This window comes from Carassius carassius, chromosome 35, assembly GCF_963082965.1.
Source record: "Carassius carassius chromosome 35, fCarCar2.1, whole genome shotgun sequence".
In the NCBI taxonomy this organism is placed as follows: Eukaryota; Metazoa; Chordata; class Actinopteri; order Cypriniformes; family Cyprinidae; genus Carassius; species Carassius carassius.
Window position 1 is genome coordinate 16697119 of NC_081789.1, and position 26989 is coordinate 16724107.

General features: G+C 38.3%; 1 protein-coding gene across 1 annotated transcript; it reads right to left on the reverse strand.

Annotated features, from left to right (window-relative positions):
- Positions 1-66: 66 nt before the first annotated feature.
- dlec1 (DLEC1 cilia and flagella associated protein) lies at positions 67-18669 on the reverse strand. The gene is made up of 39 exons (XM_059524628.1): positions 18558-18669; positions 18235-18375; positions 17786-17942; positions 17556-17666; positions 17281-17468; positions 16655-16872; positions 15503-15581; positions 15168-15255; positions 14108-14281; positions 13775-13911; positions 13266-13358; positions 11588-11678; positions 11321-11483; positions 11033-11225; positions 10722-10795; positions 10480-10636; positions 10268-10361; positions 8120-8250; positions 7842-8000; positions 7607-7737; positions 7339-7492; positions 6879-6989; positions 6682-6800; positions 6375-6566; positions 5563-5621; positions 5321-5472; positions 5106-5221; positions 4960-5030; positions 4651-4865; positions 4392-4547; positions 3219-3338; positions 3010-3104; positions 2787-2874; positions 2457-2672; positions 2164-2331; positions 1006-1159; positions 739-850; positions 235-544; positions 67-183 (listed from the first exon to the last, which is right to left on the reverse strand). Exons 1-38 carry the CDS (start codon positions 18639-18641, stop codon positions 418-420), a joined length of 5088 nt encoding a protein of 1695 aa, XP_059380611.1. The 5' UTR covers positions 18642-18669; the 3' UTR covers positions 67-183; positions 235-417.
- Between the last annotated feature and the right edge of the window lie 8320 nt (positions 18670-26989).

Sequence of the window (26989 nt, forward strand, 5' to 3'; positions counted from 1 at the left end):
TAACAATTTTTATCTCTCTAATTTGTGACATTAATCTGATCTGGTCTTTCCTTCTGATATGGATACATCATATAAACTTTTTTTAACCTGTTTTGAGGAACAGTGTAATTTACAAAGGTTGTATTGCATCTATTTTTTTTTAATAAAAGCGATTTATTATGTATTAAACTTGCAATTTAAATGCTAGCTATACTACCTTTCAAATGTTTGGGGTCAGTAAGACTTTTTTTATACACCATAGGCCATTTAAAATATGCTTATGTTTTTATGTTTATCTTTATAATTAAAGAAATTAAACTTTTACAAATACAGTATTTGAAGTATACAGAGATCAGTGTCTAATCCAACTAATGAATGTCTATACAGAGACAGAGATGTTTCAGTTCTTCAGTTATATATGTAGAACTCAGTGTTTTGTCAAGTGTCAGATTTTGGAGATGCAAAACTCTCATCAAATGATCCGCTTCCATTGACCTTCAGAACAAGTGGTGTCTCTCCGAGAACCCCCTGCACTGTGATAATAGATTGGAACTCTTTCTGATCACTGATGAAGAAAATACAATTAGTATGAAGTTTGAAAAATTCACTTGTTTAGGCAAATGCAGTAAAATAGTTGAACTTTGAACTACAAACTCAACCTGAATCAAAGTTATTAGTCTTTTACAGGTATATAATATTATCCATTTCTTACATGAAGTATTTTTTGGTTGTGTGTGTATCGGGTGAGGTGGACTGTACCTTGCAGTGAAGCTGACCTGCAGCAGCTGCTTACAGGATGGTGGATCCCCAAGATATTTCAGCACACCAGAGTCTGGACTCACTCTGAACACGTCATTGCCAGCTTCACCATCTAGACACAAAACAACGTAAAAACCATGATGGTAAAGATCAGATGATAAAAGACAGGATTACAGCTGCAATCTGTTACTACAGCAACCTTGTCAATGTTAATGCAACTTCATGATCACTTCACAACTGCTTCGTACAAAGCCAAAGCATTTTTACCTATAAGTGCGGTCCAGAAGCTACAGGAGCCACCTCTGTTGTAGAGGTAGACCTTTTTGACAGTTGTTTGTCCAACAAAGCAAGTGCCAAAATCCACAGTGGAATTGGAAAGGTGCAGTGTCGGTAATGCCAGATTAGCATAAAGGGACACTGTCTGAAATAGTCAAACAGACAATAGTGTTTACAACATGGTTAGTTACAGAGGAAATTCAGTTGAGACTTCTGAGGCACATCTGCTTGATTGGCTACAAAAGCTGAGATGTCAAGAAGAAAGCTTGCTTCTGGTCCACAGTTGTTTTGGTTTGAGGTTGGTAACTTCATATTTAATGTTTCTGAAGGAAGTCTAAAGCTCACCAAGGCTGCATTTATTTGATAAAAAATGTAGTATACAGTAATACTGTGAAACATTATTACAATTTAAAATAATTGCTTTCTATGTCAGTATATTTTTAATTGTAGTTTACTCCTGTGATTGCCATTATTTCAGTATTCAGTGTCATTTAATCGTTCTGAAATATTCTAATATGCTGATGCTCAAGAAGCATTTCTTATTATCAATTTGAAAACAGTTGTTCAGAAAGTTCAAAAGAACAGAAATCTTTTGTGACGATAGAAATATCTTTACTGTCCCATTTTTTAATAAATGTAATGCATCATAAAAGTATTCATTTGAATAAAAGTATAAAAAAAATAGTAATTAAACACTATTTAAAAATCCTAGTGTAGCTTATCTCAAAATATCTCAAAGTTTCTTAAAATAAATAATGTTTAAAGTTAGATTTAAATATAAAATGTGTTAAATTTAATTTGTTAAATAATACATTCATTCAATTTTTATAAATTCTATTAATTTGTACGTTTTTATTTACTTTATAATAATTATAAAAAATTAATTAAAAGTTCAAATTTGGCATAATTACTTTTTCCACTGTAGATATTTGTTTGAATGAGGCTTTTGTTCCAGGAAAATATGATTCCCACAAGCTGTTTTTTTTTACCCATCATCATCCTCAAATGCAATAGCCTTGAATATTGCCTTGAAATGACAGCTCCATCATTAATATCAGCTCAACAACAGAATTCACTCAAAAATTTAATTTTGTTCCCTGACTGGTGTATTTTAGCTATTTAAAAGAGCTAAATGTTGTCTGTACACACCTGTACGCTGTAATTGCTGTACTGAATGGTCAAACTCTGCTGAAACTGTAGTGTCCTTTCTCCAGCATCATTGCACCGAAGAGTAGCAGAGGGCTGGTCATCTGATTCCTCACATGGTTCATTCAGACAAGTCAGGAGTGAAGCTGAATTATGGAAAGCCACCTTAACCTGCAAAGTAAAATGATTATTAAAGCACTTCTGTGTCAGATTGAAAAATAGCACAGATTTAGCACAGATTTCTACAGCAACAAATAAAAAAAAGCTGTAATCCAAAAGCAAAGAAACAAGATGACCTGCAAGATTTGTTTAGGCTGTAACAGAAGTGAGGTTTGCTCATCTCCAGGTCCAGAGAGTCCTGCTGTGTGTCTGTGAGAGGGTGAGCTGCTGATCAGGTTAAGGCTCTGTCGGGGCAGCAGCACTGAGAATGGAGGGTGTGTGTTCAGTCTGAAACTCAAGGCCATATCCGTATTGTTCTTCAGCTGGAACGTCCGAGTTATCCTGGATTCCTTCTAGAGTCCAAATGGAAAGACAAAAAGGTGCAGATAAACCCTCCCACGACCAACAGGAAATGTCCTAATTAACTTGTCTTTGATTTGGATGCATGTTATTTGTCTGAAGTGCACCTGTGTGCGTGATGCTGCGTCTAGTGTATCACTGGCAGCTGCTGTGAATTCCAGTACGTCTGTATCCTCTGCCATCTGCACTGACAAACTAAACACACACACTGATTTACAGTTGTTTATATACAATGTATTTATTAACTTTTCTATATACAGATACTTATATTTGCTCAAACGTAAGTACGGCATCACTAAGCGGTGAATTCAAATTCACTTTGTAACTCACATTGCAGGTTTTACAGTAGCCTGCATGTCCAGCCTCAAAGGTTCTAGTTCATAACCCTGGGCTCTCTTCACTTTGACTGGAGTTAATGATGCAAGCTACAAGATAAATAATAGTGATATGACACTATCTTGACTGTAAAACTTAATCTGTTTTGAAAGAGATGCTAATGTTACAGTCTATATAAGGTTACGTGGACATGGTTAACATACCTTAGAGTCCAGGTTCATGAAACCCAGAGCATAACCGATACATCTTTGACTGGTTGAACATGACAGGATCAGAGGAGTAAAAGACACATGAATGGTGCTACTGCCCCCTGCTGGAACGACCTGTAATAAAGTACATATTAAAGGGTTAGTTCACCCAAAAATGTACATTCTGTCATTAATTACTCACCCTCATGCCGTTCTAAACCAGTAAGACCTTTGTTCATCTTTGGAACACAATTAAAGATTTTTTTGATGAAATCCAAGAGCTTTCGGACCCTGCATATACAGCAACGCAACTGACAACTTTTTCCTATCATTTCCCATCATGCAACTTTTCCCCATCACACATTCACGTCATCAGTTGCTGCGTTTACATGGACCCTTCTAATCCGATCGTAATAGGACTAGAAGCACAATCAGAATAAAAATATCACATGTAAACACGTCAATCGGATTGAATTGGCTCGATCCGACAAAAATTTCGATCGGATTGTAAGGGAGGGTTTATCCCTTCTGTAATCCGAACGAGAGGACATGTAAACACTTGATCGTATTGAAAACCGAAACTGGAAAGTACTGCACATGCACAGTAACGTAGAAATAGCGTAATGATGTATGACGCGCAGAACGAGCTGTTCTTCCTGGTGAAAAAAGTGTCATAAATAAGTGTCCTGTCATTATAAAACTCCCCTTTCACTCAGTGTATGTGAAGTGGAACATGACCACGTCCCACCAGTCCTCGTTTAAAACTCTCATCAACATACGACTAGTTTTGAGTGCGGGAAGAGGCACTTTTACTACTTATTTTTGATTTGTTTTTTGCTAAAGTTAAGCAGCACAACACTTCATGTGCTGGTCGTCGCCTAATTAGGACCCGAAGTAGATAAATATAACATGTGCTTTTTAAAACAGCAGTGGGAAACTCTGTATATTCATGCAGTGTGCGCATGTCAAAAGAGTAAATCCGATCAGAAACTTGCGACATGTAAACGCGCATATCTACCCGATCCATTTATTCAGCGTTCATGTAAACACTACGTTCGGATTCATCAATCAGAATGAATTCATTCCGATGGAAGCAAAAAATGTCAATGTAAATGCACCTAGTGTTCTACATCCAGACATGGAAATAAAACACTGGAACCTGAAACAGTGGTGGTTCCCATAACCTACAATTTGCTGTGGAGTGATGCAGTATGGGTAGTCAGAGATGTTCCCTTCATGAGGCTTCAGAAACACAGAAAACAGCTTCTTCACTGGAGCCAGAGACCTAGAAGGGCTTCTGTCCTTCTCTCCATCACATTCTTCCTCATTCTCTCCAAAATCATCCTACAAAACAGAAGACAAAGTTGGACCTTTTTGTTTGTGTAGTGAAGCTGCAGCAGAAATATAGATTTTGGGATGTTACTATGAAAACGAAGCCTAGACTCACAGATTTGGTCATGAAAGTCGAGCTTGTTCCTTCTCTGCTGGGGGTGTGGCTGTCATCCCATCTGGGTGGGAACATGATGGATGAATCCAGCCCTCCAAGAACCTCATTGCCATCAGCATCCTTCAGAGGAAAGGGCTCACCACATGCAACCAACAGATCTATCAATTTACTATCCCGGACCTCCAAGTTGTAGGTCACCCAATCCATACGGATATCTGAGAGGTTTCAGAAAACGATGTGACGTAAGTACTTTTGTAAACTTGATGTATGTACAGTACATTTGTGAACTTGATGTGGTGAATGGCTCACTGTATGGACTGGTGTTAATGAGCCGTAAAGAGCGTGACACAGTGTCTCCTCCAGAAACATGGCTTCCAAGCCTGTCAATCATAAATATCAAAGAACAGTCTTTGCAGGTAAACTGCAACATCTAATGCATCCTATAATACACTGACCGTATAACTGGACCCTGGTTCTGGTTGTCAGGCTGTGGTCCAATCATCTGAAAGTAAATTGGGCAGCCCCTTACAGACATCTTGATAGGAATGGGAGTTGTATCTAGATCTCCAACCTGAAAGATCAGTTAGGATTCACCATTACTCAGCTGTATTTTTTGAGAAAGGCAAAATATTTCTAATGAAATAAGAAGTTTGATTGTTCTGTGACATACTTTACATATGAGATTGTCTTGATAATCTCCCCACATATTGGTGAAAGCAGTGATATTGATGGTTTGAGTTTCAAATGAGCCAAGCATCCCACTGTTCGGTTCAATAAAGAACGCTGCGCCTCTTCCATGAGAAAGAAGACAGTTTACAAATTCTGGAAGTAAAAAAAAAGAAAATGCTTTTTTGACTTTGCTGTTTCACTTTCATTGATAATGAAGAGAACAAAATAATAGGTTCTATCAACCATCATATGCTTTCTGTTGTAGTTTTTTGGCATGGATGGAATGGAGAGGTGCACTGCTCCTGGAAGGAAAGGCCAAAGGGTCACTCAGGTAAAACAGTTATTTAAATAGTATTTAATAATAACAATTTTAATAAAAAAAAAAAATAAGTTAAATAATAATAAAATTAAAATACATAATAAAATACATAATAAATAATACACATTTTATTAATTAATTAATTTATTAATAAATTATTTTAAATTAATTATTTTAAATAAATATTAAATAAAATAAACAAATAAGTTAAAAGAATACAATTTTAAGACTCTCAATTAAGCTTTAAACAATTTGTAAATCATAAAAAATATATTTTGTAATGTTAAACAACATTTAAAATGTTGTAATTTCTATTTCAAATAAATGTTGTTCTATTCATCAAAGAATCTTAAAAAAAAAGTATCAGTTTCCACAAAAAAATATTATGTAGCACAACTGTTTTCAACACTGATAATAAGAATGTTTTCAAAACAGCCAATTAAAATTATTTCTGAAGGATCATGTGACATTGAAGGCTGCAATAATGATGCTGAAAATTCAGCTGTGCTATTAAAGGAATAAATAACATTTTAAAATACATTAAAACAGAAAACAGTTATTTAAAGTTGCATCAGTGAACATAAGTTACTCCTTTTAAAACATTTTTAAAAATCTTACTGACCCCAAATGCAATAATAGGCTACTAGTTAATTAGAAGTTACAATTTTTTGTAAATTATATTTTGCTATTAATACAAAGACGATACCGCATAATCAAGATACAGGATGTACTGTACCTTTCAGAGTTTTCATCCAATTGTGAAGGACAATATCCAGTAAAGTACTCTGCTTCAACAGTGAACGGAGCAGTTATAGCGGTGTGATTCGTTATCAGCAACTGTCGTTTGATAGATTTGCCAATGACAACTGGCTCGTGCTCAGTGAAGTCCAGTGTGATTGGTTGGTGATCAGCATCGCTTGAATAAGTGCTAAATATACAGCATTGGAAATGCATTGGATGAAATTGCAACCATGTCTTGATTTAAAAAAAAATGACTAAAGAAAGACCAGGGATATGTGAATATGAGGTAAACGTTGCTTTACCAGTCAGAATGCAGTGAGTAGGAAACTCTGAGAGGTTTAGCTTTAGAAAAAAATCCCAGCAATAATGGACTCTCCATTCCTTTTACTTCACAAACTGCAGCCACTTTAGTCAGTTCCTCCTAAAAACATAAAAACGCATTCACAATACTATTTATTTTAGGCTGCAGGTGTTACAGCACTACAGTAGAAGTACTTACAACAGTGTGAGCGGTGAATGATACAGACACTTCAGTCTTGGCGTCGGGCTCCAGAGTGCCTGCAGAGGGGCTGAAGGTTGCAGAGCACAGATGAGCTTGTGGCCCTTGAAGCTGAACGGAAGAGAACACCTTAAGAATGACTAAACATATTGGTCCAGCCTATACAATATCACAACATTAAATCACAGCAATATTGAATTCATGAGTTTTCATCTCATGTAACTGTACATGATTTTAAACTTGTTTTTCAGAAGATTTTTTGTGTGTGTGTGTGTGTGTGTGTGTGTGTGTGTGTGTGTATAAAACCCTTTTATGAATAAAAATGGCTGGCTTTATTGTCTGTGAGTGTGACCGCATTACAATTCAATATCAAGTTCTTTCCAAAATATCAACACTGGCTTGGGTTTTTCGAACAAGATAAAACCAGTTTGACATAAACACATTACGTAAACGGTCTCACCTTGCTCCAGGTGAAGTGGGCTGGCAGCTGTGTTTGGTTAAACAGGGTAACGCTGCTCGTCTGTGGAACACCTACATATAGATCAGTCAACACCAGCTCACAGCTCAGCAAGCACACCTGAGGAGACTGGACGACTGCTTGTACAGAGATGTGACTGAAGACAAACCAATGCACACATTCACTCAAATATGTGACACAACCAATAACTGGTAACATTTTCTTAGTATTCCAGACACAATATGACAAATGATATGTCTTATTTCCTCACCAGCCAGTGCCGTTGTGTACAGTAAGCTGTAGGACCGACTCAAAACGCTGGCAGTACAGGGCTCTGAAGACAACGTCCACACCGCAGGACTCCAGGGGAGGCAGCACACCTTTATTTGGATTCATGTACACCTGAACACAGATACATGCAAAAGGATACAATCCACAAACATCTGTGTGCTGATTAATAATAATAATAATAATAATTTATAAGAAGCATAGATGGGGTGTTGTACCAGGCCCTGGAATGGCAGCTTGGTGTTGGACAGCTCCTCTAGGCTCCAATGGGCATCTAGCGGGCTGTTGTTGGTGATATCGATGGAAGAGATGCCATCACTTTCCATTTGCAGTAAACCAAAATCCAGACTGGGCACGTTCACTGAGCAATGCGGACCCTGGAGAACCGTATTATATATAACTCATTTGAATGAGATATGATTTGCTAATGAGAACATTTGTGATGTCCTCCACATAGCATATGGAGTATAAATCAAAGGGAAATAGATTCAGACACCTTAAAGGTGACCTCAATGGCCAGTCCTATAGTTTTAGGATGGTGCTGAATGTGACATTGCAGGGTGGAGGTAAAATGACCTGGATTCTTTCCAGTCAGAGACAACTCCATATCGAAACACTCATTCATCTCTGTGAGCAAGCACATGTTAGAAATCATTTATTTGTTTGTTTTGTTTATTAATGAATAGACTCATACACTACCGTTCAAGTTTTTGAATGTTTTTGAATGAACCAAGGATACATTTATTTGATCATAAAATACAGCAAAAACTATATATATATATAAATATATATATATATATATATATATATATATATATATATATATATATATATATATATATATATAAGCTGTGTATATATATATATATATATATATATATACAGTACAGACCAAAAGTTTGGAAACATTACTATTTTTTATGTTTTTGAAAGAAGTTTCTTCTGCTCATCAAGCATGCATTTATTTGATCAAAATACAGAAAAAAATGTAATATTGTGATATATTATTACAATTCAAAATAATTGTTTTTAAATTTATTATACTTTAAATTATCATTTATTTCTGTGATGCAAAGCTGAATTTTTAGGATCATTATCACATGATCCTTAAGAAATCATTCTAATATGATGATTCATTATCAAAGTTGGAAACAGTTCTGCTACTTAATATTTTTTCAGAACATGTGATACTTTTTTAGGATACTTTGATACACTACAATATACACTACTGGTCAGTAAATTGGGGTCATTAATTTTTTTTTCTTTCTTTTTTTTTAATAAAATCAATACTTTTATTCAACAAGGAAGTGTTAAACTGATAAAAAGTGATATATTATTAGAATATATATTATTAGAATTTTTATTTTGAATAAATGCAGTTCTTTTTAACCTTTTATTCATCAAATATATTAGACAGCAGAACTGTTTCCAACACTCATAATAAATCAGAATATTAGAATGATTTCTAAATGATCATGTGATAGACTGGATGTTACATGTGACACTGAAGGCTGGAGTAATGATGCTGAAAATTCAGCTTTGCATCCCAGGAATAAATTATTTTTTTTAAGTATATTCAAATAGAAAACTATTATTTTAAGTTGTAATAATATTTCACAATATTACAGTTTTTTCTGTATTTTTGATCAAATAAATTCAGGCTTGATGAACAGAAGAAACTTCTTTCAAAAACATTAAAAATAGTAATGTTTCCAAACTTTTGGTCTGTACTGTATATATTATGGAATGTTGTTACAATTTACAATAACTGTTTTCTATCTTTATATATTTAAAAATGTCATTTATTCATGTGATGGCAAAGCTGAATTTTTAGTAGCATTACTAAAAACTAATGCTGACCCTGGTACAACATATAAAATGATCAAATTTTGCTTAATCACAACATTTATTCGCTATCGCAACATATAATCATTTCAGTTAACAGTGTTCACTGTCATAATGTTCATGAAACGTGCTCTGAGTACAAAGAATATCAGATGAAATGAGTCATACTGTTCTTATCCACTTTTAACTGTATTATTTGGTATGTCCATCTTTTGCAGCAATTAATTAATAGTGTTCACTGTCTGTTTGATTATGTGTAATTTGTAACTAACTGCATGATTCTTACTGTGCATTTCTGCCATAGTCACCACTAATAACCTACTCCTAAATATAATGTAAAAACTTCATATTCTGTAAAGCTACTTTGCAATGATTTGCATGGTGAAAAGCACTTTTCAAAAACTTGAATTGAAAATTTTTTAATTGAATTACTCCAGTCTTTATTGTCACGTGATCCTTCAGAAATGATTTTATTATGCTGATTTGGTGCTCAAGACATATTTCTTATTATTATCAATGTTGCAAACAGTTGTGCTGCTTAAGATTTTTGTTGAAAACATTATACCTTTTTTTATAGGATTCTTTCATGAATATAAAGCTCAGAAGAACAGTATTGATTTTAAATAAAAAATCTTTTTTTACCTTATTACCTGCATTTACTGTCACTTTTGATACATTTTATGGTCCTTCATACAAGTATTAAATTCTTTAAGAAAATCTGACTGACTCCAGTCCAGACCTTTGAACAGTATATCTGTTTGTTCATACATTATTTACTGACACACTGTAATGCTCTGACCTATTTCTCCTGATGAAGGCTCCACTTCTATTACATGACTGTCAATAATACGTTCCCATTCAAAGTGAATGACTGATCTGCTGTGATTCCACATCTAAAACACACACACATACACAAAACATACACATGTCTGAGCTTCAGAAACATTTTATGATATAAATAAGGGAATTAGGAAAGAAGTTCAGAGTCATTTTGAAGTTCAGAAGCACTACCTTGAATCTCTTGCGGATTGTGTTGTGTATGTAGGTTTCCCCTGGTATTAAAACAGCATACGGCTCAAGAAGAATCTTATACGGCTCAGCAGAACCTTTCACTTCAACCTCTAATACAGTCACATCATTTACATGGAGAGCTGTGTTGAGACACGTCCTGCAAATGAACACACAGAAGTTTTTTTCCTACAGTAAATTAATTTTTCATTAAAATCTCAAACAGTAAATAAAGTAAATTTTACCCATTGTCACCGATTCTGGGTGGATCGGGAACATCCATGATCACCAACCGGCAGACGCTGTGGTAATCTTTCAACTTAGACAGATTAGTTACAGTATTTTAGTATCATATACAACTATAGTTTTTACTAATACAGTTTTATAGTTTTTAAATTAGATTGAATTTTTATTTAACTTTTTAATTTCAGTTAAAGTTTTAGTTATTTCATTGTTTGTGTTGTCATTTTCATTATATATATATATATATATATATATATTTTTTTTTTTTTTTTTTTTTAGCTTTTAGTGTGTTTATTTGTGTGAGTGCACATACATCCATTGGACAGTATGTGAGTAGGAACTCATGTTCTTCTGCAGGGCTCAGGTTGCCCATGACTGGAGTAATGCTGAACACACTGTCTGTATCAAGATGATGCTGAATGCTGGAGGGGTCTGGAGTCTCTCCAGGTAACAGACATTGAAGGTTGGGTTTCATGATCTGCCAGTGGTATGGGAGCTCCAGGTGTCTACACATAAAGAAAAAAATGATTTACAAGCACACCAGTAAGTATCCGCTGTACATACTATTCTGTGTAGACGCAGATGTGCACAGGTAGCTCACGCATTGTTTTTCACGACAACCAACTTCTGTAAGGTGGACTGTGGATTGGTTGGGTTGAATCTGACATAATGGTCAGTTGTGATATCACACAACTCCCCTAATTCAGGCTGATCCTCTCCGCCTGATATTGAAACCAGCTCCACAGTGATCAGCTGACCTGTACCTGAGGAAATGAATGAAAACATGTAGACATATATCTTTTTGGAGATGTTTGTTTTAAATTTCAGAAAAAAAATTTACTTAAGTTTGCTTGAATTGATTTCCTACCTTGCAGGGTGATGTCCTTCACTTGGCAGTTGTCACAGACTATGGTAAAGTCCTGAGTAGAGATCTCAGCAGTTGTGGGGAAAAACACAACCTAAACGTAAAAAAAAACACATTCAAACATACAGAGTCACAGACTAGCAGAATACTGAATATTATTAAAATCCGAGCTGCATTTACTATTTGACTATCAAGACTGTATGAAACGCTGTATTCACGAGATCTAAAAATTTGCATACATTAGCATATTCATGTGTCTTTCTTTGCAAGTTGCTTAGGTGATGCACAACAAAATCTGCATCTAAAAAGAAAATTGTTTAGAAGATCAGATCTTGACTCGAGAAAGAGTCAGTCTGTTGTTCGTTATCTGGCTCGGCTCGGTATTCATCTTCAGTTCTATCTTCACAGCAGTTCAGTCAGTGTACTGTTTTAGTGCATGCATTACTCTGGGATATTGGTTTGTTTGAACTCAGAGGGAGTGTCAGCCACATTTAAAAAAAAGTTAACAGCTTAAGTCATTTGTGGATTAATGCGTATTGGAGACGCGAACCGTTTAAAACGATTCAGTTCGATTTGGTGAACTGAATGATTCGTTCGCGAACCGGATAACCAGACTGCTTTGTTTTGAACTCTCTCACACAACAGACACGGAAGAGAAGACAATGATGAATAAAGTCGTAGTTTTTGCTATTTTTGGACCAAAATGTATTTTCGATGCTTCAAAAAATTATAACCGACCCTCTGATGTCACATGGACTACTTTGATGATGTTTTTCTTACCTTTCTGGACATGGACAGTATACCGTACACACAGCTTCAATGGAGGGACTGAGAGCTCTCGGACTAAATCTAAAATATCTTAAACTGTGTTCCAAAGATAAACGGAGGTCTTACGGGTTTGGAACAACATGAGGGTAAGTTACTAATGACATAATTTTGCTATTTGGGTGAACTAACCATTTAACATCTACAGTGGTGGCCAGAATTATATGAACAACTGACAGATCTGAAAATATTGACATTTCTGCCTCCAAAACATGATTTTATTTCATAATGTTTGTGAAACGTGCTCTGAGCACAACAAATATCAGATGAAATGAGTCAAACTGTTCTTATCCAATTTTAACACAATTATTTGGTATGTCCATCTCTTTGGCAGAGTATCAATATACAGTATTTCCTCAGAACTTCAAAAGTAATGTTATCCCATGCCTTCTGAAACTCAAGCCAGAAGCTTTCCTTTGAATATACAATAGATCTGTCCAGTTTATTAAATTAAATTTAATTTAATTTTATGCATTTAGCAGATGCTTTTATCCAAAGCGACTTACAGTACATTCAGGCTGTCAATGTTTACTTATCATGTGTTCCCGGGGAATCGAACCCCCAACCTTGCGCGATGCTCTACCAATTGAACTACAGGAACACTTGAATAAACACAGTTTATTTTCCAAGTCGCCCCAAATTTGCTCGATGGGGTTGACTTTCTCATTTTCATTGTTCGAGCAGACTCCTTCCATCACATATAGTTCTGGCAATAGTTCGTTTTATGGGTAATGTAACGGCCAATTCAACGAAAACAAATAAAACCTCTTAAATAAGCCAAAGTTTTGAATCATTTTTGCCACCACTGTATAGTTGATTTGTTGATTTGTGTGCTCTTCAGTCAGTAACATCTCACCTCTATGACAGTGGCCTGTCCGGGGAGAAGACCAAAAATAGATGGACTGATGGCAAAGGGAGGCTGTTCTGCGAAAGTAGACTTCACAGCAGACTGAGACACAGAATTATCACTCATTATGGTTAACAACATCCTAAGACAAAAGGTTAAAGCTGCAATGTAACAGAGGTGGTTTCTTCTGTATTGTGACGTACATCCAAGTGAAACGGTATTGTAAAAAGACAAAAACGTAGGGTTGGGACTTGGTTCTATCTATAGGTTGTTGATAGTTCACAATAAGTTTAATAATATGCATTTAGAAAAAAAATTTCATTTACACTTTAAGCCGTTGTTTGATTTCAATTGAAAAAGTACAGATGAAACTGAGTTCAAGAGTACAGAAATTTATTTCAACCAGTAGAGTTAAGAAATTATGAGCTTTATTAGAATTCATAAATAATAATTCCGTTCAAGAAAGGAACCTTAAATATGAACTGAATGAGATTTCACGTCAAGATTTGCATGCTTACCCTAAGGCTTGAGGCAGGCCACTGTTTCTTCGGCATTACACAGAATGTTCCTGCACTCAGTCCTTCATTCTGACATAAAACCTCCATAAACTTCACCCCTCCCACAAGGCAGTAACCGCAGTCCATAACAGCAGGCACTGGTACACGGAAAGAGGACAGGCGAGGATTCAACTCTGAATCCCTTATTACTAATCAACATAAATACAAGCCAAATTAAATTATTTTTGAAAGTCAACATTGGACCCCATTGACTTCCATTGTTATTTTTCATATTTAGGTGTACTATCCCTTTAAAATCTAGATGCTGAAAGAGTTAAGTTTATTTTGACTCACAACTGAGTATTGGAGGGGGTCTGCGGGCCTCTATCGGTATAATGAGAGGATATGGCAACTGCGTCTCCACAACCAGAACATCCTCATAATCAGCCAGAGAGTCTGGAGCAAAACGCACCATATACTGGCAACTCATTCCAGGAGCAACAATCCCCCCCTCACCAGGGAACCTGCCTGTGAAACAAAGCAGAAATTCACTGGTAGTACCGGTAATTATTTTCCTTTTTAAACAGTAGATGTCACCGTATCCCTATTCTGCTTCCTCAAACTGTTTTTATACAGTCTATGGTAAATACCAAAGTATTAGCAATTCCTCAGAATCCTGTGAAATACAGGGTCATTTTAGTATCACTGATCTACTATTATATATATTACTATATATTACAGATTAGTTAATATTTTAAATTAAATTTTATTCTTACATCTTATTTTTTCTTCTTTTCTTTTAGTTGCTTTAGTAATTTAGTGTTTTTGTCGTTATTTTTTAATGTTATTTTTTTTGTTTAATTATTTTAGCACTTTTTTTATTATTGTTTTGTATCTATATATTTAGTTTTTAGTTTTTTGTATCTATATATTTTATTTTATTTTATTACAGCTGTAGGAATAGTTCACCCAGAAATCAAATTAGTCATCATTTACTCATCCTCATGTTGTTCCAAAACTGTATGAGTTGCTTTCTTCTGTTGAACAGAAACGAACACAGCCATTGACTTCCAGTGTATTTTTTCCACACTATGAAAATCAATGGCTACCAGCAAATGTTTTGAACATTCTTCAAAATACCTTCTTTTGTGTTCAACAAAAGAAAGAAACTCATTTTCTTATGGAACAATTTCAACATGAGCAAATGATAACAGAACATTCATTTTTGGGTGAACTATCCCTTTAATTTTCGAAAAGAAAAAAAAAATCATGGTTTTAGTTTTAATTAACTTTAATAACCTTGACATTTCCTCTAGTAATGAAGAACTTCATTGTAAACTGTGCAGAGAGAACTTCTGACAACATAAATGAGTCTTTCATGAGGTGAGCAGGTACTTTTTTTCTTTAGACTCACCCAAACCAACAGAGAAGTGTGGGGAGGTGGGAGGCATCATTCGAATGTGACGGCTGGTCGCAGTCATGTTCCTGAGCTCCACCGCAGTCTACAGAAAACAGAAGGCACTATTAAGAACTGAAAACATACTGGAAAGGAATCATTCAGAAGTCGCTCAGTAGGGAAAATCTAATGACCATTTACACTAGGGGTCATGTAGTAAAAAGTAAAAACCTCACATTACTGATTTAGTCAATAAAAAAATGCAGTAAACAATTAAAACATTTTTAATTTGTATTAATATAATTATTCATTCAAATGGACCAAAATAAATGTCATATAAGGTGCTGTTATACCTCATAGACTTGTCCTATTCTGTAGTCAGTGAAGAAGATGACAGGTGGATTCGCAGTGAAGATGGGAGCGGGATCCGGACTTAAGATAGAAAGAGTATTTTGTGACAATAATTTGCCATGTATGAGCTTATGAAAAGTTAATCACCAAATAAATAAACATAATAATTATTTTACTATGTATCCTCAGAAGACATGCTTTCCTCATTAAATACATTCTGTAAAAAAATGCAGAAGTTTTGTCGTATAACAGTCTAGAATGATTTGTTAATTGACAGAATACATCTCTCCACTTAGAAATTAACCAAAGGAAAAGGTGTTTAAAGATCACAGCAACTAAAATATATACTTTTGCATGAATAGTCTTTTGTTCTGTTGTTGACTGCCAAGATGCATAAAACAGGAACTGCACTTAGCTCATTGACTCAAAATACAGAAAGAGTCAGCTGAGGCTTTTTGATAGTCTTGTGATTCTTTTAGCCGCTATGAAGGGAAAAACCTCATTTTAATGGCCAGAGACATTTTGGGCCAGACCAGTGAAACAGGTAATGGAGTGATTCCAGTTTAAATGTTGTCTGATAACCACCCAGTGGCGCTGTATGGAATGTAAGGACAATTCCAAGGGCCTGGCATTAGAGGGCAATAAATAAAAATCTTATATAGGCTGCATCGGAATAATCCAATCTGCTGGTTTGCAATTGCATGTCGTGCTTTTCAGATGTCTACGTGAGCCATATGAAGAAATATATTACAATACATCCAGCTTAGCATTTATAATACATGGCAGACAAAGGGGTGTGGTCTGTTTCTTGAGTGTTCATGTGTATCATATTTCCCCTACCCAAGCTGCACAAATATTATGGCAATAATCGCTGAATAAATCTGACCAAAATGCAAACAATGCAACAACAATGGACAAGGCTTACAGGGATTCTAAGAAAATTCATAAAGCGCACTATTTGCTTTGAATTTAATAGGATAGTGATTAATTAAAGGTATTATGTGTAATTTTTTGTTGACCAATGGAAGATGGAAAACCGGTTTAAAATAATGAAGAGGTTATAGAAAAATAAATAAAATTAATCAATATCGAGTGTCATTCTAAGTATGATCTTCCCAAAGAAAACACATATTAAATCAAAAGCACAGGCACACCTCTCTCTGCCAGTGTTTTTCCTGCCCTTTTCCACATTCTCTGGCCTCTTCCCTGGCATGATGAGAGACTTTCCCCCACGCTGAGCATTTGAGAGCAGGAAGCGAGGGTTGCGCAGGAACTTATGTCGGTCTTTGTGTTTCTGCAGGGAAGCCCTGTCTTCTGCCTGTCTCTGAGCAATAGGCTTCTCCATCCAAGAGGCCTTATGCACCTTACCTAGCTTTTGAGTTAAATAATTGGAAAAATAAAAAAAATGTAATCACCTTTTTGTCTGTACTAGATCATTTTAAATGATCCCGCAATGTGACAAATTAATTGAAAAATTTAATATTTTTAATAGGGTTGTCAAATCGATTAATCGCGATTAATTACATCCAAAAAAATAATTTATGTTTACACAATATATGTGTGTGCACTGTATAAAGTTTTATATATTTATATATAACATATATCTTACATAAATATGAATATATGTACATGTAAACATTGTTATATCCTCGCAACTGCCCATAAATAATGCTCATCTTGTGATCTGGGGCACAAAAGAAGGCAAAGATGTAATAAAAAATATAAAGGTCATTCTACTCCCTTTGAAATGAGGAAAATGGAATAATCTTCAGAGGCAAACCTCGGTGCCCTTGATAGAGCTGGACTCTGGAGAGGAAGGGAGCGTGAGTGTCTCCTCTGATTGTTCCAACAGGCTCTGGGCCGTATGTGCAGGTGGGGGAAGAGGAGTGTAACCATCATCCTGTGGTTCGGTGCAAATGTGCATATTATAGGAGACCGTTGGCTGGACAAAGCCTGGAGTGTACGTGCCTGCAAAAGAATGGGAAACTGACAGTATTATAATATGTAATCTGATTGTTTGAGTATGTCTTACTTTATAGGTCAGTGAAATAATACCTTTTGGGGTTTTAACAACTGGGGTGTGCAGTGTTGTATAGTCCAGCGGACAAATCAAGTTGTTGCTCCTTAGAAGCTCACTGTCCACACACCACTTGAAAGATGATTTAACTTTGGAGACATAGAGGACTCTTCAGGGTTTTGATGTCATAAGATTACTAACTAACTGGCCGACACACTGGATAGTAAAAATAATGGTAGTTTAAATCAAGATAACTAGAGAAACTTACCTGGGGGAAGACCCAGCTGATAGTAGGCCTCACCCACTTCTTCCATGATTCGGCTGTGATCATGTTTCTCCTTTGCAGCAGCTTGCACTCGGGCCTGTATAATGTGTGTCTCCAGCACGTCAGCGTTCTGAATCCGTCTGTTGTATTCAGAATGCACCTATATAATAAAATAAGATCGTTAAAAATGTCAATTTAATAAGCATAATCTAGATAATACAAATCCCAAAAAAAGAAAAGCCAGCAGTAAGGGATCAGTAAGATATTTTTTTATTCAGCAAGAGTTAGAAAGATCAAAAGTGATAGCAAAAACATTTATAGTGTTACATAGGTTTCTATTTGAAAAAAAAAAAACGCTGTTCTTCTGAACTTTCTATCCATAAAAGAATCTTTATAATCATATACACGTCACATTTTATAAGAGAGACTTTGCTCAGATGTGAAGGAGGCACCTGCTGTAGCTCTTCCACAAATGTTTCATGGTAGTTGATGTCTCCTCTGCGTGATTTACTAAGATTAGAAACAGTGTCCCTCCCGATCACATCTGTGGTGTAAAGGTCATTGAATATGCCGGCCAGTAGATGAGAAATGTCCTGTACACACAAGACAGGTCTATTTTAATTCCTAAAACATTTCCATTACATAACATCTAATTTTGGGTTCAACGGAATACAGTTATACAGTTATACAATTTTACCAGTGTAAAATTATATAACCCTCTTTTACCAGTGTAAAATTATATAAATTTAAATAAGAGAAATATACATTCTCTTACCTGAGTTGTATTTGATGCTGGTTTGTGTCGGTTCATGGAGGGTTCAGAGCTATTTAGTGCTTTTGGTTCAGTTTCATCTGCCATTGTTTTAAAAACGTAATTTAAACGTAATTTATTATTTTAAGCTCCGGCACGTGTGGTGCGTAGCGAAAGAGGTTTACGGTGATATTTTATGGAAACGTGACATAAATGTTCATATGTCTCAATATAAAACGTAAAGGCAGAAATAATACATAGACTTAATGGCACCATGGAGAAGTTCCCTTTACTACATCGACCGCCATGTTTGTTTAGTGCGTCGCCATAGTAACAAAGCGAGCCTCCCAGAGGAGCCTCCTAAAGCTCCGTAAACAAAACGATTTCTTAAATGATCTTAACAAAAGAGACATTTATAACGGCAACTACTGTAAGTCATTTGGAAATTTAAATAAGAAAATGTATACTACTTTTTTGGGGTCAATAATTTTTTTATTTAGCAGGAATGCGTTTATTTGATCAAAAGTTGATTGTGTCGTCACAAAAATAAAATATTTTTTAAATATATTGAAATATAAACAGTTATTTAAAATGATAATATCCCTTAAGAAAATGCACCATGGTTTTATTACAAAATAAATAAACAAACATGTTTACTATAATTAAACCATGGTAGCAACAAATTATCAATGCATTTGCTACACTAACCATGGTTATACAAATGGTAATCAATACAGCAAAAAAAAAAAAAAAAGCATGGTAGATAAAGAGCAGCCGTCATGGTGGTGCAGATGGTAAAACGTGTGTTGTTCATAATTTAATGCAATCGCAAGGGTTCAAATCTGTCTTTTAACTAAGTTTTTTTCTTCTCCCTTTTCAAATTTCAAAACACATCATAAAAGCATTTATTTTCAATAAAAATTAAGGAGGGAGTTGTGAGGGAGGGCTTTATTGTCCTAATAAGGTGGCATCCATTTAATAATTTTAACTAAAATGATAATTTACACTCAATAAGTTATTATTGCATACTGTTTTATAATGTATTACGATACTGGGGTGCAGATGATTGCCACTATTCGCAATAAGTAGCATAAATAGCAGAAAACCCTGCTATTTTAACAGTGTAAATAGAATCTAGCTATTTGCAATAAGTGCAAATAGCCACTGCCTTAATTATTTTAATCTTTCCTCTGCCATGGTTCTTGTTTATTTATCTATTTATTAACTATACTTTGGACATTTTTCTTTTGCTTTGGCAATTCTGCATTTGAAATATTTAAACCAATAAAGTAGTTTTAAGTTCAATTGACTAAATACAGTATATTTTCAGTGTCTGCATCCCATTTTATGCATGGTGCCTCCAAAAAACCAAACTGATAACAGTGATCTTTTTTATTTTATTTCAAAGAACAAAACAGAAAATATAATCGTAGATACAAATAAAGATTAAGACTATACACATGACACAAGAAAAAAAAACTTACTCATTCTGAAATTCACCTCCATCACTGAAAAAATAATCAACCGAGCAGCAGCCCTCAAATTCTTTGAATGAATAAAACCCATGCAGGACTCCCCTCCTGCCGTTCCTCACATACCCTGCACCAGAGGCACTGGGTCAGTGTACATGGCACACAGAAACCCTGGTTGTATTGTGCAGACAATGCACTCCAGTTCACGACACCTAATTTACATAAAACAAAAAATATTAAAGCTACATGAAATCATTTTGAAGAAAGGCAGAAGAGCAATACAAGGAAAACAATTAAAATGTATTTTTAAATATATTATAGGATGATGTTAGAAAAAGTATTATTTGCTTTGTCTGTAAATATTAAATTTATAACCAGCATTAACATCAACTAAATTGATAAAGTTTGTCAAGTCAAAGTTTAGGTTGGCTTGGCTTGAGAAAGCATAGCCTGAAAGTTTAAAGTTTTTACAATTTGAAAATTTTACAGTTGAGCGCAATACAGTCTATCAGAGAAACAAAAAACAAATAGCTGTGAGAGGAAAGACAGAAAGATGGAAAGAGACAGTAATTACTAAATGTTAAAGGGTTAGTTCACCGAAAAATTTAAATTATGTCATTAATAACTGTCGTCCAAACACATAATTGTCACGACACAATGGAGGACAGGAGGCAAATGCAAGTAAGAATGTTTATTGAAAGAAAGTAATCGATGAGGAGATGTTGGTGGGTGACGCAGGGACCTCAACGGCAGCACAGACAGGTGAGTTGGTGTTTTGAGTGCGCTGGTGGAGGTGATGGTGATGATAGATCCAAGGTGATGGCAGTAATCCAAGGTAGACTGAACAAGAAACAAGGCACGAAGCAGTAGAGCTGGAGGACGAACAGACATGAACCACGGAGGACCTCAAACAATGATCTGACAAACAAGAGACGAAAGACAGGGCATTAAGTAGGCTGGTGGAATGAGCTGCAGCTCATGAACACCCACATGAAACAATCAACATGACGTAACATAAGACGAGCAGGAGACGGTGCATTCATGAACCGTGACAGTACCCCTTCTCCTAAGGACACCTCCTGGCGTCCCCAGAATCCCTTACCTGTCGATTGTAATCATCGACAAGAGAGTGATCCAGGATGTCTCTAGCAGGCACCCAACTTCTCTCCTCCGGACCGTAACCCTCCCAGTCCACCAAGTACTGATATCCGCGTCCCCTCTGTCTAGAGTCCAGAATACGATTGACCGAATAAGTGGTCTCCCCATCTACGAGTCGCGGCGGGGGGAGGGGGGGGGGACCGGGGCAGGCGGATTAATAGGAGAATGAAATACGGGCTTTATTTTAGACACATAAAAGGCGGTATGAATTCTCCTGTACGCAGGAGGAAGTTTGAGGCGGACTGCCACCGGGCTAATGATCTTGGTGACAGTGAACGGGCAAATAAATTTGGGAGCCAATTTATTAGAGACGGAATGGAGAGGAATGTTCTTAGTAGAAAGCCACACTTCTTGACCCACGATGTATACGGGAGGCCTAGACCGGTGGCGATCGTCTTTAGCCTTGGTGCGCGCCCCCACTTGGAGTAGAGTCTCGCGGGCTCTAGAGGGTGGGTGGGCGGTAATAAAATCTAATGCGATGTGGGACCAGGGTCTCGAAGGGACCGGCAGCGGTTGAAGTAACCCATCAGGGGGTCGATTGGAGGTCTTACCAGTGGCACAAACCGATCAAGCCAAAACAAAACTGTGAATGTTGCGAGCCATAAGTGGCCACCAGAACCGTTGCTTGACTAAAAATTTAGTACGGTTAACTCCTGGATGACAAGCCACATTAGAACAATGCCCCACTGGATAACGTTGGACCATAATCCCTCCAGCACAAATAAGCGATTTGGTGGGCACCCGGGCGGAGGCGTTACACCTTCTACGGCTGTCTTGACCTTCGATTCGATCTCCCATGTGAGTGTGGAGACCACTAATGTCTCAGGAAAAATACACTCATGAGTGGACAGGCGTTCGGAACGGTCAAAAATACGTGACAAGGAATCGGGTTTAATATTTTTGGAACCCGGGCGGTACGAGAGAGTAAAGTCAAAACGTCCGAAAAAAAGTGCCCACCGAGCCTGCCTGGAGTTCAACCTTTTGGCAGTGCTAATATATTCAAAATTCTTGTGGTCTGTCCATACAATAAAAGGAACCCCCGATCCTTCTGACCAGTGGCGCCATTCTTTCAATGCCATCTTGACTGCCAACAATTCTCGGTTACCAATATCATAATTTCGTTCGGCAGGGGATAAACGAAAAGAGAAAAACGCGCATGGGTGGACCTTGTCGTCTGAGGGAGAACGTTGAGATAACACCACCCCTACCCCCACCTCCGACGCATCGACCTCCACCACAAACTGATGTGATGGGTCAGGGGTGATCAAGATAGGGGCTGAAACAAAGCAGCTCTTCAGTTTGGCAAACACAGCCTCGGCTGTGTCTGACCACCTGAACGTAGTTTTGGAGGAGGTCAAGGCGGTCAGAGGTGCGGCTAGTTGGCTGAAGTTTAGAATAAAACGCCGGTAGAAGTTGGCGAACCCCAGAAACCACTGTAGGGCCTTACGGGAATCTGGACTTGGCCACTCTACCACAGCCTTGACTTTCTCGGGATCCATGCGTATTCCCTCAGTCGACACGATATACCCCAGAAACGGAACCGTCTGTGCATGAAACTCGCATTTCTCCGCCTTGACAAAAATCCCAATCTCTAGCAATCTCTGAAGCACTCGTCGAACGTGCTGCACATGTTCCTGGAGAGAAGAGGAAAAAATCAATATGTCGTCCAGGTAGACGAGGAGCCAGGGGTGACCGAGGACTATGGGTGCCAGGGGAGAGTCAAGGATGTGGAAGGAAATAGTTTCAGAGTGGTTGCCTGATGTGATGAGGGTGATGTCTTCAGTGACGTGAGATATGACTGGTAGTTTCTGTCCATTGAGAGCGTGAACTGTGATGTGGTGCAAGAGGGTTCTGAGGGGAATGTGTAGTCTGTGTGCCAGTGTACTGTCCATGAAATTACCTTCCGCCCCTGAGTCCAGTAGTGCTTGACAGTCGTGAATCTGTGCTGACCATCTTAGTCTTACCGGGAGGAGCGTGGATGAAGATGAGGTCTTCTCGGCGGAGATCCCACCCGATAGTAGCCTCATACGTACTACCGGGCTTGGCCTTTTACCGGACAGCTGTAAGCTGGACGCGGTCAGCCAGTCCATGCAGGAACATGTCCCACTGCGCCTCCTCATTCCAATTACACTCCACCGCCAGGGTTCGGAACTCGATGGAATAATCCGAGACGGATCTCTCATGCTGATGTAGCTCAGCGAGCATCCTCGCCGCCTCCCTCCCGGCGACGGCCCGATCAAAGACCCGTCTCATCTCGGCGGAGAGTGTCTGGAACGAGGCGCAGCATGGATCCTGGTTCTCCCACACCGCTGTTCCCCATAATGCCGCCCTCCCAGTGAGCAGGGTTAATACGAACGAAGGCCACCTTGGCTCGTTCGTTGGCGAAGGTTCTGGGTTGGAGAGAAAAATGCATATCGCATCGGGTTAAGAAAGCTCTAAAAAAAGCTGGGCTCACCCGAGTAGGACTCCGGAATGGGGAGACGTGGTTCCGGCTGGGAGGGGGCTTCCGATGGTGCTGGAGGAACGGGTGGTGTGAGCGGCGCAGTGGGAACTCGTAGTAGCTGTAGTTGTTGGGTGAGCTCGGACACCTGCATCACCAAAGCCTGAACCGCGCGACCAGTGTCGTTAAGATTCCTCTCCTGAGAGTCCATCCTCCGAACACTGGCGCTGAGAAACTCTTCAAGGGCGGATGGTTTATTACTCGCTGCCTCCATAGTTGGTCAGATCGTTCTGTCACAACACAATGGAGGACAGGAGGCAAATGCAAGTAAGAATGTTTATTGAAAGAAAGTAATTGATGAGGAGATGTTGGTGGGTGACGCGGGGACCTCGACGGCAGCACAGACAGGTGAGTTGGTGTTTTGAGTGCGCTGGTGGAGGTGATGGTGATTATAGATCCAAGGTGATGGCAGTAATCCAAGGTAGACCGAACAAGAAACAGGGCACGAAGCAGTAGAGCTGGAGGACGAACAGACATGAACCACGGAGGACCTCAAACAACGATCTGACAAACAAGAGACAAAAGACAGGGCATTAAGTAGGCTGGTGGAATGAGCTGCAGCTGCCCACATGAAACAATCAACATGACGTAACATAAGACGAGCAGGAGACGGTGCATTCATGAACCGTGACAGTAATACCTCCGTTCTTCGGGACACAGTTTAAGATATTTTAGATTTAGTCCGAGAGCTCTCAGTCCCTCCATTGAAACTGTGTGTAAATCTTCAAAAGAAAAAAAATCTTCAAAGTAGTCCATTTGACATCAGAGGGTCAGTTAGAATTTTTTGAAGCATCGAAAATACATTTTGGTCCAAAAATAGCAAAAACTATGACTTTATTCATTATTGTCTTCTTTTCCGTGTCTGTTGTGAGAGATTTCAAAACACAACAGTGTAGTGATATCCGGTTCGCGAACGAATCATTCGGTGTAACCGGATCTTCTTGAACCAGTTCACCAAATCGAGCTGACTCGTTTAAAACAGTTCACGTCACCAATAAGCATTAATCCACAAATGCCTTAAGCTGTTAACTTTTTTAATGTGGCTGACACTCCCTCTGAGTTAAAACAAACCAATATCCCGGAGTAATGCATGCACTCAAACAGTACACTGACTGAACTGCTGTGAAGAGAGAACTGAAGATGAACACCTAGCCGAGCCAAGCCAGATAACGAACAAAAGATTTACCCGTTCTCGAGTCAAAAGAATCGTTTCTGTCAGATGCTTCCGATACGAGAACCGAGGAGCTGATAATACTGCGCATGTGATTCAGCATGAAGCAGAATGACACACAGCGTCTGAACCAAACTGATTCTTTTGGTGATTGATTCTGAACTGATTCTGTGCTAATGTTATGAGCCCAGGTAAACCGAAGGCTTGAATCAACGACAATCATCGCAAATGAAGTCATTTGATCGAGTGCAAAAGAACCGGTGAACCGTTTTCTTCAACCGGTTTATTGAATCGAACTGTCTGAAAGAACTACTGGTGATCCGAAAACCGATGCAAACGGTTCTTGACTTGAGAACAAGTCAATCTTTTGTTCATTATCTGGCTCGGCTCTGTCATTTCTGGGATATCATGTCGGTCATGAGGGAGTGAGAATGGATGAAGGAAAGGTTCAAGCAGTCACTGAATGGCCCCAACCAACTACAGTCAAGGAACGTAAACAATTCCTAGGTTTTGCTAACTTTTACAGAAAGTTTATCCATGACTACAGCATGTTCTCTGCCCCACTGACATCCCTTCTCAAAGGCAAACACACGAAATTAAGATGGATGGAAGGAGCAACCACTGCTTTCTATACTTTTAAAGGAAAGATTCACTACAGCACCGATCCTAAGACATCCTGAACCCGATTTACCTTTTGTAGTGGAAGTGGATGCTTCTGATTGCGGAACAGGAGCTGTACTCTTGTAATGCCACGGCCAACCTGGCAAACTATTTCCATGTGCCTTCTTCTCAAGAGAACTGATCATATCAGAATGTAATTACGACATGGGTAATAAGGAGCTCCTTTCCATGAAAGCTGCCATCGAGGAATGGAGACACTGGTTGGAAGGGGCCATCCATCCGTTTCAAATCACTGATCACAAAAACCTAGAATACATTCAAAAGTGCTCAAAACGGCTCAATCCACGCAAGTTCGCTGGTCACTATTCTTCACCTGCTTCCAGTTTACAGTCATGTATAGACAAGGCAGCAAGAACGGCAAGCCGGATGCTCTGTCTAGACGTTATGACCTCTCTACCAAAGACCTCACACCAGAGCCCATTCTTCCCCCCTCAGTCATTATTGCTCCAGTAACCTGGGACATCATGGAGGAACTACAACGGGAACAACAACATGATCCTCCACCTACTCAGTGCCCCCCAAACAAACAGTACATGCCTAACAACTTATGTCAACGTATTATGCAGTGGCTCCATACATTGATTAGTACCGGCCATCCCGGAATCTCTCGCACACTACGCCTGCTCCAAAATTCATTCTGGTGGCTAGCCATGTCAAGGGACATTACCTCCTATGTCAGGTCATGTCAAGTTTGTGCACAATCCAAAACCCCTAAAGAACTGCCATCAGGCCTTCTGCACCCACTGCCTATTCCTAAATGCCCTTGGTCCCATCTCTCCATCGACTTTGTGAGAGATCTGCCCCCCTCTGAAGGCTTTACCACCATTTTGGTCATCATTGATCAATTTTCCAAGTCCTGTCGTCTGGTACCACTTCCGGGGCTGCCCACAGCGATGGAAACAGCCCTAGCCCTATTCCACCAAGTCTTCAGAGTTTATGGACTACCAGAGGACATTGTCAGTGATCGTGGCACCCAGTTCACTTCTTAAGTCTGGAGGGCATTCAGCAAACACTTGGACATTAATGTAAGCCTAACATCAGGTTATCATCCTCAAGCAAACGGCCAGGTCGAATGCCTCAACCAAGAAATTGGAAGGTACCTACAGACCTACTGCAGTCGTGAACAGTTTCGATGGTGAGATCTTACCCTGGGCAGAGTATGCACAAAATTTCATTACACGTACATCCACAGGCCTGACTCCCTTGAAGTGCATCCTGGGATTCCAACCTCTATTGTTTCTGTGGTCAGGTGAACCTTCTTCAGTTCCAGCCATGGACATTTGGATCAAGCATAGTGATAGGGGTTGGGTCAGCACGCACATTTGCCTTCAACGAGCAGTCAGAATACAGGAGTTCCAAGCTAACAGGCGATACCACCCACATCCTGCCTACCAACCTGGACAATGTGTCTGGCTCTCCACAAGAGACCTCAAACTGCGGCTACCAAGCTAAATGCTCAGCCCTAGGTATGTTG

Excerpts from the sequence above, each read along its gene's own strand:
- dlec1 (XM_059524628.1), bottom strand. The coding sequence starts at position 18,641 with ATGGCAGATGAAACTGAACCAAAAGCACTAAATAGCTCTGAACCCTCC. Across the intron at positions 11,226-11,320 it reads GTTGTCGTGAAAAACAATGC|ACACCTGGAGCTCCCATACC; the intron begins GTGAGCTACCTG and ends CTTTATGTGTAG. Across the intron at positions 7,493-7,606 it reads GTACACAACGGCACTGGCTG|TCACATCTCTGTACAAGCAG; the intron begins GTGAGGAAATAA and ends GTTTGTCTTCAG.